Raw genomic sequence first — 20,951 nt, forward strand, 5'->3', positions numbered from 1 at the left:
GAAGTTTACCCTGGTATCTTAAAAGCAAAATTTCCTTTGCCGAATGTATTTGCCTTACTTGCTGCAGCCCTACCACCCAGAGGTGGCTGCTTTTGGTGGTGCTATACATCTATACTATATAGTTGAGGTACTTTACCATTCTTTGTCATGCAAGGCACTCTCTATAAAACAATCCCTGGATGGTGGATGCATTTGTTTTATTTAGCAGTTTCATATCTCATGCATATGACTGCAGCTAGGGAAGGAGAGAAAGGACCGTAGGACTGCTATTCTAACACCTTAGCATTTATCCCCAGTCCCTAACTGAGTTGCAGCCCAGACTTCTCTTCCTCACAGCAACACAATAATTCCACCAGCACCATGGGTGGATGGGCCCCTCCTCCTTCACTTGCCTGAGCCCCGCCCCCTTCACTTGCTTGCGACAAGACACACCTCTCCAAAACTATTGGCTAGTTTACTCCTGCTTATTTGCATAGCCTCCTCATCTCCAATCAGCAGCTGCTGACTGCTTAAAATGCATACAGCCGGCCACTCAGTGAGGCTGGGGGCTGGGCCACCACGTGCTGTTGCTAAGCTTCGGCTTCTAAATTGTTACTGTAGTGGCTGACCTATCAGGGAGAAGATTCAGATCTGTCAACATTCTGTCTCCTAACCAGAGGGCGCTTGTCTGCTCTGATTGGCTCTACTTTAAGACTTAATCCCGCCTCCGCCTAGAAATGCTGTCCATGATTGGCTATGCCAGTCGCCTGTCGCCTGTGTGTCAAATGTAGGTTGAGAGAGGTGGTTTATATAGGGGACTTGGAAGTCCCCAGCCTGTGAACTCAGTGCAGTTTTAATGCTCATTGCCTTCCTCAGCTGTTTAAAAGGCAGACACAGAGTTTGGGGGTAACTCAAAGAGCACACATAAAAATGGAGCTGAACTCTCTGTTAATTCTTCTGGAAGCAGCTGAGTATTTGGAAAGAAGAGACAGAGGTATTCAGAGAAATGACTAGCAGGCACTTCTAAACATTTCACTCTCTTTGTTGCGTGGGTATTCGGACGCCCTTTTCTCTGAGTCCATATCTCCTTCACCTGCAAAGGTGCCATGGGATTTAAACATGTTTTTGTCAGATGCATTGCAGAGGGGGCGGGGGAACAAATGCTATTTTCTTGCAAAATCTTTAAACAAACGAGCCCTGACTCGAGTCTGTTTGGATTGTACGTATGTTGCAGCATTCAGTATAGGTTACATTGTTGTGCATGTTGCCGTTTGTAATTGTATTGCCGTTTTCCTTTTCCCCTTGTCACAATGTTTCAAGACGTGCATGATCCAGCCAATTTTTTTTTTTTTTTTTTTTTTTTTTACTATTTACTCGGATGTTCCTCCTATCTTGGCACTTTTTGTTGTCTTTCTTTTAAAAATTCCGGAATAAAATCCAAACAAATCAACCAAATTTTTTGTTTTTTACCCTAGCGTTCCTGCAAAGGAGGAAAAAATGCATGGAAAAATATATTGCCACTAATGCTGACTTTGTCCCTAGAAGCAGAACATGGCTATGCATCAGTGTTACCCTTCGATAGTGACTATTCCAGAAAGAAAACAAAGGCAGGCACGCTGGCCAGAAAATCCCAGAATAACAGGTAATGGATGTACCGTCTTTTTCCACAGTGAATTGGCAACTTTTCCTATATGTCTAGCTTTATGTGCAGCGCATAGATGTATAAAAATAATAACTAATCCCGTGTCTTAGTTCCCAGTAGTCGCCATTTTTCCCCTGTATGGGCTTGGCTCTGTTTTGATCTCTCATATAAACACTGCCACGCGTACACCATCGCCTTAGCACTCACTGCCTTTCTAAACCATCTGCACTCACGCTTCTTCCCCTGGTTTGTTAATGGGTGTGGGCGCTTTGATTTCCTATGTATTTTTAAAATAATCATCAAAATCCTGACTTCCCTTGCATGACACTAATTCCCTCCCAGTCCTTATTTACAATCTCTTTATTGCTGCGAGATCAAATGCAGCCCCCAGTTGCAGTGTAACGCCGGGATCTCCATGGGCGGAGGGTGGGGGAGATGGGGAAAGGAGGGAAAATGTATCTCATATAGAACTTGGATTTATGTATGTATTTTAAAGTGTTTCGAGTGAACTTGACCTTTCCGGAGGGTCTGCTGCACCTTTGCTCTGGTCTGTGCATCGCCTGCACCAGCGAGTCCCTCTGCATGCAGTGAATTACAATGCATGGTTACATTATTATTATTATCAGCTGCCTTTTGTTTGTTTGTTTTTGTTTTTTCTTGCAGCCAGTACTTGTTCTATGATCACCCTTAGCTCAAGGTTTTCTGCGCAGCCTCCCTGCAGCTTGGTTTGGCTGACCAGGCAGTGCTCAGAGTGCACTGTCTACGTGCAGAAGGCTGTCTTAAAGAGACAGCGTCTCCTCTTTACGTAGGAATTCCTTCTTTTCTTGCACGTTATGCTCTTACACATACACACAGACACAAATATGCCCAGATGGTTCCCTCCTTCTCCAAAACATGGGTGCTCTGCTCTTTACAAAATGACTCCTTTAAAAAAATTGTTTATGATGAGCCCTGCAGAATAGCCTAAAATGAACAAAACTTGCCCATGACTTATTTTCCAAATGAGGAAAGTTAGTCTGATCGGGCCAGTTCTTTGATCTCAGTTACTCCAGCGTAATTCCTGCACAACCCCAGTGCAGTCAACGGGATTACTCTGGATTTACACTGGCGAAATGGGAAAGCAGAAAACAGCCCAGTCATGGATATTAAATTTTGAAAATATTAACTAAACAAAAATCAAGCATCTCCCTTAGAAACATACAAGATCACAATGAGCTATGCTTGCAGTAACCACTGCAGAGCAATGTGCTTGAACACAACTGAGGGAATAGAGGGTGTAAATCCTTCCCTCCCCATCCCTTACTCCAAACAGTGCTGATACTTCTGGGGATATAAATCCGGGAGGAGGGGGTAATAGTTAAATTGGTGTACAAAGATAAAGATCAGTTCATTTTAAAGGGGAGTGAGAAGGAATCACAGGGGTACCTAGATTTGGAGACACTTTTCATCTCTGTAAATCATTTATCTCTGTAAATTTTTCCATAAAGTAACCATATTGTACAAAGGCAGTTAATTTAAACAGAATTCTTAGGGTTTCTAGTTCTAGAGTTCATGGACTTGTTCTGATCCTTGTTTCTTGTATGCAAGAGACAGAAATCTGTATTACTTATGGAAGCATTATTCCATCATTTCCTTTCTTGGGTTTCTCGCTGTCCACAGCAAAACAGTCATTTGTTTGAACTGTAAGCTGCTTTTAGGAATTTTTAGCAGAAAATACGTAAATCTATCTATTTCAGCAGAATTGAAAGATTTTTTTGTTATAGGTTTGGTAGCATTATTTATCAAAGCCAGAGCACGCAATACCACTGTCTGTCAGATATTTCTCATAATTTTTTCCCTCACTCTGATTCTTGTCACGCACACAAAAATGGTTTTTAAAAAATGCATAATGATCTTTTTATTATTTTCCTGCCAGCTTTATTGTTTTTAGACAAGCAAGGGCTCATTCGTACCTGGGTAGGGCAACACCTCTGGAGAAGTAGGGCCACAAATTCAGTTTTCATGTTTAGTTCACCATGGATATTTGTCCACCTCCTAAGGAAAACAACAACAACAACCTGCCGCTGGGCATACCTGATAATCTCTCTATAACATAGACTTCTGGCTGGAAGTAGCAGGATGTTGTGATAAGGCACATAGGCAGAGCCGTGTGGGCAGTCCTGCATTGTGCTTGCCTACAACATGCAGTTTTGTTTCAAATTTAAGTAACAGGTTAAAAACAGGCATCTCAACCTATGAGCTTATGATCCCAAATTCAAATCGCACCGCTGCTCTTATTTGTATTGGGAGCACAGGTGCTGGAACTAGGAGTGCTGGGGGTCTGCCGCACCCCCTGGATTGAAGTGGATTCCATTATATGCCGGCTTTATAGTTTGGTTCAATGACTCGCAGCACTCCCACTATAAAAAATTGTTGCAGCACCCCTGATTGGGAGCTAATTGAATGGTTATTTGGATGTTGGATCACAGCCTCAGAGTGCATAGAATGTGAATGTAATGTTCAATTTGATCATGCAATCAAATCTTTATAAGCAATTGAGGGATTAAGAGGGGTAGACAACTGGCCAGAGTTCGGAGGATCCTAGGGGCGAGCGGAAGGGGGGGGAGAGGGAATTGCATAGTGCAAAATTGCAGAACGTTATTTTTCAGTAACTTGGTTATTTCTAAATCCTGTTTCTTCCAGCAGTCTCGGCAGGTTGGAAAACTAACCTTTGCATGTGTCATTTGAGCACAAATAAAAGCACACAAAGAATTGTTTTTAAAGCCTGAAAAGCATCTATTTCGTGCATGGATAACTCAAAAATGGGGCACACAATTGTACCAAACTTAAAAAAAAAAATTAGTCTTTGGACTGAGAACAAGTATGAAAAATTTCCTCTCCCTACACCCCAAAAAAGTTACAGGCAACTGGGGACACACGTGCATATGGGGGAAAGTGTTTCTTCAGCCGTAGCTGTGGCCATTACCAGAAGGCTATAATTAGACAGTCCATTGAAAGAGTTCATAATTTTTACATTTTTTGTTTGCTGATGTGTTTGTTTAAATATTACTTGGCAATTTTTAATTTTATGTTGATAGAGAAAACATTTTCATGTTACTGTGAAGGTGGTAGAAAATGCTGCTTGATGCCATTTTTGCCCTATCTTTGTATAATATATATTAAATGTTTTTATGATGAATTGATTTATAAATTTCCTTTTATGATGTGCAGTTTCTTGCCCTTGAGTCATATATATGTGTGTGTGTATATATATGTATGTATGTATTCCCACTTTACACAAAACAGATTTGAAAGGGTTTTTTTATGTAAAACTTCTTTGTTTATATAGCGTTCTCTCCTGAGATTTGGAAGTGTTCTCCGCAGATGATTATGACGAAAATCCCCTAGTAGATGAAATTGGATTTTTGTTTTCCATTCTGAATGGATGATTTGAGAAAGGCACACGTTTGTAATTGATTTTCCAGGGGAGGGAAGGTAAACCCAGGTCAGCCCTTCTTGTAATGGTGATAACTAGACAGTATTTGGTTGCAGTGCACCAAATGTCTCCTCTTGATAGAATAATAACACTAGTTCCTAAAAGCAATACAGTGGAGCTCGTAAAAAATCTTGCTAATATGCAGTTAGAATAAAATCAGGCTAGAAAAAAAATCCGATTCGGTAGAGTTGTGTCTTGGAGGTTGTAATGTTAAACTTTCAAATGTCTTTCCATCGAGTACAATGGGTGTAATGAAATGTCTGCAATTTGTTCAGAGGGAATATTTCACAGAAGCAGAAAGTCAATGAAGTTCAGAAGATTACTTGATTGCAGAAAGTTATTTGTTAATAGGAATTCACTGTAGCTTTCAGATAATTGGAGCTTTCTTGTTTTGTTTCCTGTTTGTGATGCCGACTTTAGAGAGATAAGCCTATACATTTTAGTGTTTATATAAGGGGCAAAGCCGGTAGCCTGAACTGACCCCCTTGTGGACAGTGACCCACATCACACTGCCAGTACATGTAACAACTAGACAGGCCTGATTCTCCATTGCCTTGTACTTTATGCAGTCTCTTATCACCGTGAATAGTGGGTGTAAAATGCCCATTGTACCTTTACACGAGTGTAAAAGACTGCACAAAGCAGCAGACAATCAGGCCCAATCTGTGTTCTGTGCCCATGAAAAGATCAGAAGTAAATTAATACGCAGAGTAAAATCTTAGTGCTCAATGCCTGTCTATTGGGTCACAGTTAAATTTACTGGCAGAGCAGGAAATGGAAGTCTGTGAAGTAGCCTGCTTGGCCTGTTAATTTAGGAGCTGATAAAAAGGAGGGAAAATGAAAGCAAAACTTAGGTTTATAAATATCCCATCTGCATCTGTTGAAACTAATCAATATTTGATAATGTTTTTATGCCAATAAATAGAGTTGTGCACAATGTACTTTGCCCTGGGGAAGGGATACATGTACCAAAGAAGGTGGTGGGTCCAAACGGGATGATGTTTCAAATGAAAACATTGTTTAATGTCTCCATTCTTTCGTTAACATTGCACGTCTGTCACTGCAAACCAGTCTCTGGCCCCTATCTGGCAAGCTGCTCTTTGCAGACTAGAGGTGTGTGAAATTGTTCAGCCAAAACTTTCTTAGCCAAAAAATGCAGATTTGGGTCAACTGAAACATTTTGTGAATTCGTGTTGACTTTGGTGAATTGTTTCGGTTGCAGTGGAAAAAAGAAAAAACTCCAGAAATGTCAAAAGGAACCATTTTGACATTTCTGAAATGTCTCATTTTGATTTTTTTTCCAGGCTAGATTCACACACCAAAACCAGTAAATGTTCCCCTCTTATAACCATTAGCCCGATGCTTAGGGCACTCACCTGGGATGTGAATCTCCACTCTGGCGCAGGGACTTGAATCCTAACCACTGGGCTATCAAGTCATTCTGGCCCAAAGACTATTAAAGTATTTCATATAAAGTGTCACAGCTTCAGCAGGAGAGGCTGAGAGACCCACCCCAGAATAGCCTGTGTGGTAGGGCACTCATCTGGGATGGGGAAGACCCGTTTCAAGTCCGTACTCCAAATCAGGCAGAGCAGGGATTTGAACATGAGTTTCCCACATTCCAGGGTGGTGCTCTAACCACTGGGCTAAAGATTATCAGAAGAGCACCACTTCCCTCTCCTCTGACTGTGAATCTAGCCCTTCATTTCCTTTCCTTTTATTAAAAATACCCAAAACATTTAGTTCAACCCAAAACAAAATTTTTCTAACTTTTTTGATTCACTGAAAATTCTGAAAAATTTTGGATTCCGTTCAACCTGAACTGAGAGCTTGTTTTGATTTCCTGCCCTCCCACCTGAATTGTCAGAAACTGACGATTCAGTTATTTGCCCAGCTCCAATGCAGATGGACCTCTACACGCAGAGGAAGCAGCTTAGGGATTAGGAACTATTTTCCTTCATTTTTTAAATGAAAGGCTGAGAATAAAATACCATAAAATCCAGACTGTGGAAACACAACCGTCTCTTTTGCACTCTCTGAATTCAGTGTATCCTTCTTGTTATTTTTCCCCTAGGAAAAATAGGTGTGAAGGAAAAAGATCTATCTTAGAGAATGCATTAAAAAAATTATTTCTAGTGTTACACTAATAGATCAACTTACAAGATATATTTTATCACCAATGAGGAACTATAGTATGTATGACAGTAGCAGTCTTTATGTGTGTGTGTGTGTTTTTTTTTTTTGTTTTGTTTTTTTTAAAGTCACCAAATCAGAAGCAATGTCAGGCCTCGCTCTTACACACAGGTTTATCATACAAACTCTTGAACCTCACTAGAGTCAAGGCTCTGCATAAGGGTCTGCACCAATGTATCTATTTGCAGAATCCCAGGCCGCATCCATAATACTGGCAAAATTCTGCTTTGAGGCCGAACTAAAAGAGAAACATTTTTAAGAGATACTATGTGGTCAGTTAAAGAAAAGGGGAGGGGTTTCAAATAAATGAATGCAGAACTGAGCGAGGTTGTAATCTAACCACTCAAATTCAGGTAATTCCAAAGTTAGGCCCTGATCCTGCAACATACAGCCCAGCTGCAGATTGGTGTGCTGGCACCGAGCTCTAGTAAAGCCCATTGAGACCTTCAAGTTGAAAATGCAACCTTATCTCTGCCCCATGCATGTCTATTACATTGCAGACTCTTATTAGATGATCACATGCTGTTTCTTAAATAATACATTGTCACATTTATTTATGTGTTTTTCCTCCAATGTGGATATATGTATGTAGCATCCTGTGGAACTTACCACTCTCTTTGTTCTTGTGTTTTGGCCTGGGCTAATATTTCTAATATACTGTATTTTCAGTGCTGACAATACACCAGTATCGCTAGGTGTCACTCACCATCATTTTAAGCACACTTTCTACGATGCTGCTCTAATAGACATGGGGCTTAAAATAATGGTGGCAGCCCGTAGCTTATCTATGGCTCCCAGTGTTTGAACTGTAGTAGTGCCTGGAGCGCACAGACTAGGTTATGACTTGACCGAAGAGGAAGATGAGACAGATGGGTGGGGCAAGGGGAGAGGAAGATGAGTTAACGGGCAAGCAGTCAAACTACAGAACATTGTGCAGAGGTCTCAGCTCACCACCTGCACAGCCAGCATCAGCTGGTAGGCAGAGCCCTAGCCTTTTAACCTTAATTTTGATATTTCTTTACATCTGAGCATTTTAAGATGTAGTCTTAATTGCACTAACATGATATCTGAAAGAGAACTTCCTAGGGGTACTTTAAAAAAAAAAAAAAAAAAAAAAAGGGAATAAAGATGTGGAGGGGAAAGAGCTTTTGTCTTCACTATTAAGAAATAACAGGAGTACTTGTGGCACCTGAGAGACTAACAAATTTATTAGAGCATAAGCTTTCGTGGGCTACAACCCACTTCTTCGGATGCATATAGAGTGAAACATATATTGAGGAGATATATATACACACATACAGAGAGCATGAACAGGTGGGAGTTGTCTTACCAAGTCTGAGAGGCCAATTAAGTAAGAGGAGGGGGGGAAAAAAAAAAAAAAAAAAAACTTTTGAAGTGATAATCAAGATAGCCCAGTACAGACAGTTTGATAAGAAGCAAGTGTGAGAATACTTACAAGGGGAGATAGACAGAGCCAGACGAGTACCCAGAAGTCACCTCCTACAAGACAGGGCCAACAAAGAAAATAACAGAACACCACTAGCTGTCACCTTCAGCCCCCAACTAAAACCTCTCCAGCGCATCATCAGAGATCTACAACCTATCCTGAAAGATGATCCTTTACTCTCACAGATCTTGGGAGACAGACCTGTCCTCGCTTACAGACAACCCCCCAACCTAAAGCAAATACTCACCAGCAACCACACATCACTGAACAAAAACACTGACCCAGGAACCTATCCTTGTAACAAAGCCCGATGCCAACTCTGTCCACATATCTATTCAAGTGACACCATCATAGGGCCTAATCACATCAGCTATACCATCAGGGGCTCGTTCACCTGCACATCTACCAATGTGATATATGCCATCATGTGCCAGCAATGCCCCTCTGCCATGTACATTGGCCAAACCGGACAGTCTCTACGCAAAAGAATTAATGGACACAAATCTGACATCAGGAACCATAATACTCAAAAACCAGTGGGAGAACACTTTAACCTGTCTGGCCATTCTTTGACAGACCTGCGGGTGGCTATCTTAAAACAGAAAAACTTCAAAAACAGACTCCAACGAGAGACTGCTGAGCTGGAATTGATATGCAAACTAGACACAATCAACTCAGGGCTAAATAGGGATTGGGAATGGCTGAGCCATTACAAACATTGAATCTATCTCCCCTTGTAAGTATTCTCACACTTGCTTCTTATCAAACTGTCTGTACTGGGCTATCTTGATTATCACTTCAAAAGTTTTTTTTTTTGTTTTGTTTTGTTTTTTTCCCCCCCCTCCTCTCTTACTTAACTGGCCTCTCAGACTTGGTAAGACAACTCCCACCTGTTCATGCTCTCTGTATGTGTGTATATATATCTCCTCAATATATGTTTCACTCTACATGCATCCGAAGAAGTGGGTTGTAGCCCACGAAAGCTTATGCTCTAATAAATTTGTTAGTCTCTAAGGTGCCACAAGTACTCCTGTTATTTTTGCTGATACAGACTAACACGGCTGCTACTCTGAAACTAGATAGTAGCCATTACTATTTGCAACAGCTGCTTTGCAGCTAGTGGCACAAAGTAGCCAGAGTTTCTGTGTATCTGAACTCTCTTCTTTCTCCTTAGGAAATGTTTGTGGCAAACATTCCCCTACCCAGTCCTGTCTATTCCTCCTCTGCTTATGGCTGGTCCACACACAGTTTTGTGCTGAAATAACAAAAGATACGGATTAAAATCACTGTAGTTATTTTGGTGAAAGTATGTGTGTAAATCTGCCCTTAGATTTCTTCCCGTCTGCCCTCTGGGATCTGTGGAAAGCAGAGGACACAGGATGAGGGGTGGCAGAAATATTGGTTCTCCCTGGGGCAGTGCTCTGTGCTTCACAGAACTGAAGGAGTGAAAAATAGTAATTACTTATAGAGAGCTTTATCCTCTCAAAGAACTGTACAACCTTTCCTGATGAGCCCTCATTGTGTGGGGAGGTAGGTATTATAGAACTATTAATAACTCCCATTTTACAGCTGGGAAACTGGCAGGTTGTGTGTCAGATCTCAGATTTCTTCAATGCCTAAACCACTAGCAGGGGTGCTATAACAATTTTTATAGTAGGGGTGCTGAAAGTAGAAACCAGGTATTTGGTTGTTATTACTACTTCAAGCCAGGGGGTGCTACAGGTCTTTAAGGTGTATCCAGAAGCTCTATTTGCTCCCTTCCACCCCAGTCTCACGTTGGGGGTGTGATGCATGGCTAGAAAGGGTTAAACATCCTGCAAAATAAATAACTCTCAAAAGATATGTGGAGAAATAATGTTTGTGTTTTTGTGTATTTACATATGTAGGGTCCACAATGTAATCAACAGTCCCTGTCTATGCTGTATTCTGATAATTCAGAGGGCAAAAGAACATCCTAGCATGTAAATGAATTGTAAGGAGGGATAGCTCAGTGGTTTGAGCATTGGCCTGCTAAATCCAGGATTGTGAGTTCAATCCTTGAGGGGGCCACTTGGGGATATGGGGCAAAATCAGTACTTGGTCCTGCTAGTGAAGGCAGGGGGCTGGACTCGATGACCTTTCAAGGTCCCTTCCAGTTCTAGGAGATGGGATATCTCCATTAATTATTATTATTATTATTATATCTCGGCATTCATCTCTCTTTGACATGTACTGTGAATGGTGGAGAAACAAGCAAATTGCCTTATGCTAAGTACCAGTGATGGACCTCCTTCAAAGGCATGCTAATTATCTTTTGAACTCCAATTTGTCAAAAGACATGAAATTGTATTAAAGTTCCTTGGGTCCTGATTCTGTTCTCTCAGATCTGCTTAGGCTTCATCAGGGGAAGTTTGAGTCTCAGGACTGAGGTCTCGGTTATGCTGGTACACCCTGAATATTATATTTGGATATTGGACTATAACCTATGAACTGTTTCTGAAAGAACTCTTTGCAACTACAGTGCTCACCATCTATGCTATGAATCTGAACCTCAATGAATTGAACTCATGTCTGTATGTATATTGATCTTTTAACCATACTCTCTCTTTTGTTTTTTAATATATTTTAGTTTAGTTAATAAGAATTGGCTGTAAGCGTGTATTTGGGTAAGATCTGAAATATTCAATAACCTGGGAGGTAATGTGTTCGATCCTTTGGGATTGGTAGAACCTTTTCTTTTATATGATGCAATAAGATTTTCAGAAATCATCATATTTAACTTAGGTACCTGGATGGAGGCCTTAGGCTGGATCGCTTTAAGGGAACTGTGTTGTTTGGACTTCTGAGTAACCAGTAAGGTGATAAAGAAGCTGTTTTATGCTCGCTGGGTATATCTAAATATTGGAATATCCACCAGCTTTTTGGGGTTTGGCTGCCCCATTCTTTGCAGTTCACCCTAATTGAGTGACCACAGCTGGCTCCCCACTAGGACCCCGGTTACAGTGGCGTAGTCATGCTTGGATACACATTACCACAGGTTAATTGGGTTATTGGATCAGAACCCACATGCATGTCAAAAATTAATTTTGATATTGGAGAGTTTAAGGGTTAAAAATCAGTTACAGTGAGTGACTTGTGATCAAGATCCTGACAGAAGAAGCCTGGAAGAATTGTGCTCACGGGGTGGGGTGGGGGGTTGTCTTTTATGAAAAAGTCCCCAAAGCAGGAACTGAAAAATCTGTTAATTGCCAGTGATAAGGAAGCAGACTCAGCGAAAATGCTTGCAGTGAGAAACCAGCAGCTAGAACTTGAACAAGCTTAGAGAATAAAGGAATTCTGTCTTTGTTTTGGGCGTTTGTGTATGTAACACAACTATATAATCTTATGTGATAAACTGATAAAAAGGCAGATCACATTTTTGGCCTACCACTGTTGCTCTGATTATGTTTAAATGGTTTTCACATGATTATTTTGAGCAGGAAATAATGTGTATATGTATTCCCATTGTGTTGCTCTATTTATGATATGGTGCATTTAGTTTAAGATTTAAAATATAAAGAAAAAATGTTTTTTAAACAAGATACCAACTCATACATGACCTGTTCAACTCTCACTAAAATCAATGGGGAGGTTTCCACGGAAGCCTGGATTGGGCTCAGAGACCCTGATCCTTCAAAAGTTTACACATGTTCCGACCCTTATGTGAGTAGTCCCATTTAAGTCAGTGCATAAATATTTGCAGGATCAGGGCCATAGTGGGTAGACTTGGACCAGGAAAAAAACATTTTAGGGTCTGATCATCAGTGATTACTGGGACACTACCAAATTCACAGTCCCTTTTGGTCAATGTCATGGTTATAGGATTTTTTAAAATCTATGATTTCAGCTACTTAAATCTGAAATTTCACAGTGTTGTAATTGTAGGGGTCCTGACCCAAAAAGGAGTTGGGGGAGGGGGTGTCGCAAGGCTATTGTAGGGGGAGTTGTGGTATTACTACCCTTACTTCTGCGCTGCTGCTGGCGGCGGCGCTGCCTTCAGAGCTGGGCAGCTGGAAAGCAGCGGCTGATGGCTTGGAGCCCAGCTCTGAAGGCAGAGCCGTGGTCAGCAGCAGCACAGAAGTAAGGATGGGATGGGATGGTATTGCCACCCTTTCTTCTGCGCTGCTGTGTGCAGAGCTGGGCCCTCAGTCAGCAGCCACCACTCTCTGGCCACTCAGCTCTGAAGGCAGCAGCGCAGAAGTAAGGGTGGCATGATATGGTATTATCACCCTTACTTCTGGACTGCTGCTGGCGGGGCGCCGCCTTCAGAGCTGGGTGCCCGGCCAACAGCCGCCACTTTCCGACCACCCAGCTCTAAAGGCAGTGCAGATTAAGGATGGCAATACTGCAACACTCCCCACCCCTGCAATTCCCTTTTGGGTGAGTAGCCCCAATTTGAGAAACAGTGGTCTCCCCTGTGAAATCTGTATAGTACAGGGTAAAAGCATACAAAAAACTAGATTTCATGGGGGGAGACCAGATTTCACGGTCCGTAACGTGTTTTTCATGGCCATGAATTTGGTAGGGCCCTAGTGATTATACGTGATCCTCGCTTTGTTTTCCCTGTGCAGCCAGATGGGTACATTGGTTGCAGTGTTCACATCAATAAGAAATTTCAAATATGCTGCAACATCTATGTGGGCGGTTTGCTTAAGAGCCAGCTACATGCTTCTGTAGGGAACGATCGATGGCCCTGTGCTGCACCTGGTAACTACACATGTCTTAGAATGGACTGTGCTCTTTACACCTAAGGCATGAACAAAGCAACCTCTGTCAGCACATAGCGCACAGAAGCTGGTTGGGTTTCTAACGTACTGTTGGAAAACTGATTCAACAAAATCTGCTTGCATGGATCTTGATGCTGTAATGTGTTACGCCATTAAAGCGGCTGCTGCCTTCATATTCATGATCTTCACATACTGGAATAATAAAAATCTGTTTCCATTCTGAGAGAACTAGAACTACTGGTCCAGGAAATGACTGGTTTTGTAACAGTGACAATAATTTCATCTGAGAAATGTTTTTAATTTCAGTTGTATAAATATAATTATTGTTTCTGTCTGAATCTGTTTTTTTTTTAACAGAGTTTTCAATGGTAGGTTCAATTTTTCTACAATAGGAAAATAGTCCTAATTTCTTGGAAGTTTTTATTTTTATTTTTTTTAAAGTTCTAGGTTTCTGATCCATACATAGGTTTAGTAAAAGAAAAGATGCATCTTTTCTGCATTAAGACTGATATTCACAATTACCGCAGCTGTTAAATGGTGATCGATCTTTTTTTTTTTTTTTTTTTTCCCTGCTTCCCTCAGAGTCTCCCAGAAACTAAGTTTTGAATCTCTTCTTTTGGGATTTCCTCCCTCCCATTCTTACAGTTCTTATTTTTTACCAGTTGGATCTTGCAACTGTTTTTTGTTTGTTTTGATCTTTTTTTCCTTTTCTCCATGGCTAAAAATGTTGTGTGGTTTGTTTCTCTTACCACTTGGGTCAAATTAAGAGGCAGATTTGTGCTTAGTGCCTGAAGACCCTTTAATAAACTTTTCTGTACAAATTGTAGTCTGTCTGTGCAAAAAGATTTACCCATGCAAATGCTGTAGTTAGATATTCTAGGGAAACAACTAAAAGATGTTGACATCTTGAAGACTTTCAAAAGCTATGTTAAAAGCAACCAATTTAAAACATATATTGCATTAAAATCCATGTGAAGTCTAGGCTTTAGTTTTGTTTATTATATGTTTTAAATTGCAGGCTTTTAACATCTTTTTTGAAAGCCATATAGGTGACATTTTTAGCTATTGTAAAATCCAGTACTCATCATTCTAAAAAAATTTTTTTTCTATTTTTAATAGGTCATCACACAACGAACTAGAAAAACATAGGTAAGTCATGAAAAGAAAGTGTAATTATCTAGAAAAAGCATCGTAGATGTTTGGATGACCATGTATGGACAGGGATATGGTGTTAGAATGGTGTTCTGAATGAACCATCTAAACTTATAGCTGATGAATACTGTTCTTATAGAAGTATAACTTTAATATTAATGATGTTATTAAAGAAGTTGATTTCCCTAGTTGTTTGCTAGCAAACCTTAAGAGTTATAAATACAATAGAAATTGAGTTATGATTTAGCTGCATGGATTTGGGGCTAGGGGAGGAGTATGAAATGCAGAATTACTTTACTGTTTAACAACATTTAAAGTAAACTTGTGTGTCACAGAGGAAGGATTTAGTCTTGCAACTCCCACTCTATGTAAACTCATTGCAAACAAATTTCCCATTAACTCAGCTTCCTTACAGAGACAGCAGGTTCCATCCAGAGGATTATGTTCAGGGCTGGAAGTGTCTGCAACACTTTGAAAAACTATTATTTATTAATTAAATAAGTTCACAAAACCCTTTAGGCCCAGAATTTTAAATAGTTTCTTCATAACTATAGTAACAGCTACACATGCAAAATGTGTGTGAACAATTTGGGGGTCTGGACTCTTTTTTTTTTTTTTTTTTTTTTTCCCCTGAAGAGGCCATGCATCCTAAGGCAGTTACTAGAGCTGAAGACAATGTATGCAAACAAACTATGGTAATATAGAATAGGTGACAAATATGACTCATTAAATTATGCACACAGATTTGATGCATGCTTCAGACTGTGTGAAGGGTGGTTGACAGACTCTTACTATTGCTTCCAAAGGGAATGGTGATATTTGTAATGCTGAAATTTTCTTCCTGTCCTATCCCAAAATAGGACGAAGAAACTTAATCATAATTTCTTTATTAAAGTTCCTGTCACCATGCTTTCACCTTGTTGTTTTTTCATCCTCCTTGTCCTTGATCTTCTGTTCAATCTCTTAGTACCCTTCCCTGCTCTGTCACTACCAATCTATCTTTACTGAGTATCCATTTCCCCCCATTCCTCTTTTATTATCTCAGCATGTAGTTTCCTATTTCTCCCTCTGCTCTAGTTCTGAGCACATTTAAGCAGCACAGTGTGGGGGAGGCATTAGCACTGCATGCAGGTGCAGGAAAGGAGTGGTTTTTTTTATATAATATATAATCACATTTCAGTTTCTCACTTTGAGTTCTGCAATGCGTCTCTTCACATGCATGTTAATAGTACTTGCCACTGTGGCATTTTCTCTCTGCAGTTTACTTATTTTCACATTGGAACTTGAAGATATAGCTTCTAATTGCATTTAGTTAGCAATATTTAATTGTAATTACATACTGCAGGTCCTAAAGTTAAACTGTAGTTGAAGCCAAATTTTCAGATAGCCTTAATCCAGCCTGCAACCATGAATGTGTAAAATTAAGAACATAAGAATGACCATATTGGGTCAGATCAGTGGTCCATCTAGCCCAGTAACCTATCTTCTCACAGTGACCAATGCCAGATGCTTTTGGCAGTTGGAGATTTAGGGACACCCAGAACATGAGATTGCATGCCTGACCATTTTGGCTAATAGTCATTGATGGACCTATCCTCCATGAACTTATCTAACTCTTTTTTGAACCCAGGTATACTTTTGGCCTTCACATCCTCTCCATGGTAACAGGTCCTATGGGTTGACACTGTGTTGTGTGAAGAAGTACCTCCTTATGTTTGTTTTAAACCTACTGCCTGTTAATTTTGTCAGGTGACCCCTAGTTCTTGTGTTATGTGAAGGGATAAAATAATGTTTCCCTATTCACTTTCTCCACACCATTCATGATTTTATCCCTCAGTCATCTCTTTTTCTATGATGAACAGTTCCAATCCTGTTAATCTCTTTTTATGTAAAAGCTGTTCCCTCCCCCTAATCATTTATATTGCCCTTCTCTGTACATTTTCCAATTCTAATATATATTTTTTGAGATGGGGCAACCAGAACTGCACATAGTATTCAAGGCATGGGGATCCCATGGATTTATATACTGGCCTTATGATATTTTCTGTCTTATTATCTATCCCTTTCCTAATGGTTCCTAACATTCTGTTAGCTTTTTTGAGTGCCCCTGCACATTGAGTGGATGTTTTCAAGGAACTAACCACGAAGACTCCAAGAGCTCTTTCTTGAGTGGTAACAGCTAATGAAGACCCAATAATTTTGTGTGTATAGTTGGGAATTTTTTTTCCAGTGTACATTACTTTGCATTTATCAACAATGAATTTCATCTGCCGTTTTGTCACCAATCACATAGTTTAGTGAGATCCCTTTGTAACTCTTCACAGTCAGCTTTGGAGTTAACTGTCTTGAGTAATTTTGTATCATGTGCAAACTTTGCCATCTCTAGGTATTTAAACTCACTCAGTGCTTACATTTTAGGGGAAATAAAAGTTCACTCAGTGCCTATGTTCCTGCATTTGGGCATGAGCACTGCTGCCTTGCTCTAGGCGACCGGGTGCCTATCTGCTGCCTAAGCCCCAGAGCAATTCATGAATGGGGGTAGACATGCTCAAAGGCTGCCTACTGGATTGGGTCCCATTCAGAATCTGGCTGGAGGAGGAAGTGGTGGTGCTCACCTTAAAACTTGTAGTCCAGTGGTTAGAACATTTCCTGGGATGTGGGCGACATCTCTTTTTGGCCCAGTGACTGTTTTTATCCACAGTCACTGGGTCAAAGAGAGCTAAAGAGGGAATGACTCTGTAGCCCAGTGGTTATGGCACCCACCTGGGAGGTGGGAGACCCAGGATCCCCTGCCCCAATCATTCTTTCATTATTTATCCACAGTGGAACAGCTTCAACAGGAGACACGGAGAGAAGCCCACATCAGAATATCCCATCACCCAGTGGTTAGAGCCCTGCTTCTGAGAGGTGTGGGAGACCCCTGTTCAAATTCTTTCTCGCCCATCAGCAAAGAGGGGAACTGAATCTCTAAAAGTTATAAGGCGGGGCACCCCCCTCCTCCTCTGCCATTTCATGTGGAGGGACGCAGGCATCTAACTCATTCCATCCTGAAAGAAATGTCTTCGGCACCATAGGCGCCAACTTTCTCCGGCACCGGTAGGTGCTCGCACCCCCCACTGCCGGCCCCGCCCCAACTCCACCGTTTCCCTGCCCCGCCCCCATTCCAACCCCTTCCCCAAAGTCCCCTCCCCAACTCCACCCCCTCCCTGACCCATTGGACCCCTTCCCCAAATCCCCGCCCCGGCCCCGCCTCTTGCCTGAGCGCGCCGTGTTCTCCCTCCTCCCCCCCTTCCTTCCAGCCACGCGAAACAGCTGTTTCGTGGCGCAAGCGCTGGGAGCTAAGCGGAAAAAGCGGGCACGTGGCACGCTCAGGGGAGGAGGCGGAGCGGAGGTGAGCTGGGTGGGGAGCTGCCGGTAGGTGCTGAGCACCCACCCATTTTTCCCCGAGGGTGCTCCAGCCCCGGAGCACCCATGGAGTCGGTGCCTATGTTCGGCACGTAAGCCTGCAGACGGCAGGTTCCTGTTTGTAGAACGCTAACCAGAGATAGGCGCCTCCCTGCACCCTGTCTCTAAGTTCTAGTCTCTGAGAGGGGGGCTTGGCTTCGCAACACCCTGGCTGTCAGCATCTCCCATTGACTAGCTTAGGCGGCTCCCAGCCTTGTGTGCTGACTTTTGGTTGCATCCTAAGGTGCCCGTCTCTCTCCATTCATTGTATAGGGAGCCTGGGCGCCTGACTCGGCTGTGTGGATCACAGTGTTGTTCCTGTGATTTTTCTACGTGCCTAAAAGTTTCGTGTTATAATGCCTAAGTCCCTTTGTGAATCCGGTCCCTAAAAATCTGGAGTCTAGGCTAGTATTGTGCATCATCAACAGAACTGTTTATTAAATCCCAGTCAGTTACAGCTTTGGAAACCTACAAAGAGCAACGGGTTTACCCAGGTGTCATGCGGGGCATAATTTGAAGACTATGAGGATTCACAAGTGTAACAAAAGGTCTAATTTGGCCTGCAAATCCTTATTAGTGATAATGGCATGAGAAATCTAGAACCCAGGTTGAGTTTTCAAGGCTGACAATTAGAAAAACTTTTTTTTTTTAATTGTATACTGAGCACAGAATCTGTGATGGACAATAAACATGGAATTCCACAATGCCTTCCCTTGCAGTATGTTTTCAGTGTGTATCCAAAGGGATCAACTTAAGTTTCAACCTTCAATTTAATGTCTTTGCTATTGTGGATTGAACTGGGGCCTCAACATATTGCATGAGTAATAATCATTTTCTGAACAGGGAGGCTTTACCTTCAAATTTTTGGGGGTTTAGAAAGACGATGGAAGGATGGCCTTCTTCCCAAATTAAGCTTTCTACTTACTAAGCATGGTATAGTGTATATGTTCCTGTTACAGCTTGTGAAATACTACCCTTTTTCATTCTCATTGGCTGGGACTTGTGCATAAAAATCTGTGTCTTAAATTTATTGCACAAAATTCTTTTGGGGGTCAATTAATTTTTAATCTGTTTTTTCCCTGAAGCAGATATGGTGGTTTAGCTTGCTGCAGACTGGTTATTCAAATCTGCTCTCAGTTTCAGGGAATTCAATGAGAGTTATGCATGCCTATCTGAGAGCAGAATTGGGCCTGCTGTGTTGTGAAATATGCAGTTCAGGTTCCAGAAATAGTGCTAAATGTGAACATTTAACCTAGCAGATAATAAACAATGCTAGTGAAAAGCATAATGCTATCTCTTCATAGCAATTTAAATTGGGTCCGTCCTTTCAATGCTTTTGATCCAGGTAAAGCATCATTTTCTTGTTGGAAAACACTGACATTCACAAAAATGCCAAGTTTTGTTGTATTTTTTTCTTTGGTTAGTTTGTTTAGGTTTTGTTTTGGTTTTTAATAGATTAAACTGAACTTTGTAGGTATATATTTTTATAGGTGGAGACCAAGCCCTATTCGACAGCAATAGGAGGCTTCCAGGGAGTTCCTTGTTTTGTATTGTTTTCAGTGTTAAATAGTTATTTTTTTCCCTACACTTGCATACTTATCACTGTAGCCCATAGCATGTCACTCTGGAGACCAAACCATGACAACTATATCATACACAGGAGTGCAAGGTATTAATTTTAACATCTTTTTATTAGGGCTGTTGATTAAATGCAGTTAACTCACGCAATTAACTAAAAAAAAAATTAATCATGATTGATTAATCTCACTGTTAAACAATAGAATACCAATTGAAATTTATTAAATATTTTTGGATGTTTTTCTACATTTTCAAATATATTGATTTCTATTACAACACAGAATACAAAGTGTACAGTGCTCACTTTATATTATTATTTTCGATTACAAATATTTGCACTGTAAAAATGATAAAAGAAATAGTATTTTTCAATTAGCATCATACAAGTACTGTAGTGCAATCTCTTTATCATGAAAGTTGATCTTACAAATGTAGAATTATGTACAAAAAATAACTGCATTCAAAAATAAAACAATGTAAAACTTTACAGCCTACAAGTCCACTCAGTCCTACTTCAGACAAACAAGTTTATTTACATTTGCAGGAGATAATGCTGGCTGCTGCTTGTTTACAATGTCACCTGAAAGTGAGAACAGGTGGTCTCATGGCACTGTTGTAGCCAGTGTCGCAACATATTTATGTGCCAGATACGCTAAAGATTCATATGTCCCTTCAGGCTTCAACCATCATTCCAGAGGACATGCGTCCATGCTGATGACGGGTTCTGCTTGATTACGATCCAAAGCACTGCGGACCGGCGCATGTTCATTTTCATCATCTGAGTCAGATGCCACCAGCAGAAGGTTGATTTTCTTTTTTGGTGGTTTGGGTTCTGTAGTTTCCGCATCTGAGTGTTGCTCTTTTAAGACTTTTGAAAGCATGCTCAGCACCTCGTCCCTCTCAGATTTTGGACGGCACTTCAGACGCTTAAACCTTGGGTCAAGTTCTGTAGCTATTCTTAGAAATCTCACATTGGTACCTTCTTTGCATTTTGTCAACTCTTCTGTGAAAGTGTTCTTAAAACGAACATGTGCTGGGTCATCATCCAAGACTGCTATAACATGAAATATATGGCAGAATGCGGGCATAAAAACAGGAGACATACAATTCTCCCCCAAGGAGTTCAGTCACAAATTTAATAAATGCATTATTTTTTTTAACAAGCATCATCAGCATGGAAGCATGTCCTCTGGAATGGTGGCCGAAGCATGAAGGGGCATACAAATGTTTAGTATATCTGGCACATAAATACCTTGTAACGCTGCCTACAAAAGTGCCATGCAAACGCCTGTTCTC

At 41.0% G+C, this 20,951-nt stretch overlaps 1 protein-coding gene across 3 annotated transcripts in view; it reads left to right on the top strand.

The window, feature by feature from the left end:
* Positions 1 to 781: 781 nt before the first annotated feature.
* The window catches only part of MXD4 (MAX dimerization protein 4), a 47,892-nt gene continuing 27,722 nt past the window's right edge, over positions 782 to 20,951 (top strand). The window contains exons 1-3 of one of the 3 annotated variants that reach the window (XM_065404815.1): positions 782 to 973; positions 1,455 to 1,621; positions 14,601 to 14,630. In XM_065404815.1, coding sequence (XP_065260887.1) covers positions 1,503 to 1,621; positions 14,601 to 14,630 — 149 coding nt within the window. In that variant the 5' untranslated portion in view covers positions 782 to 973; positions 1,455 to 1,502. The remainder of the gene's footprint in view (positions 974 to 1,454; positions 1,622 to 14,600; positions 14,631 to 20,951) is intronic. The other 2 variants (XM_065404813.1, XM_065404814.1) reach the window with 2 other exon arrangements.

Source organism: Emys orbicularis, chromosome 5, assembly GCF_028017835.1.
Source record: "Emys orbicularis isolate rEmyOrb1 chromosome 5, rEmyOrb1.hap1, whole genome shotgun sequence".
Taxonomy (NCBI): Eukaryota; Metazoa; Chordata; order Testudines; family Emydidae; genus Emys; species Emys orbicularis.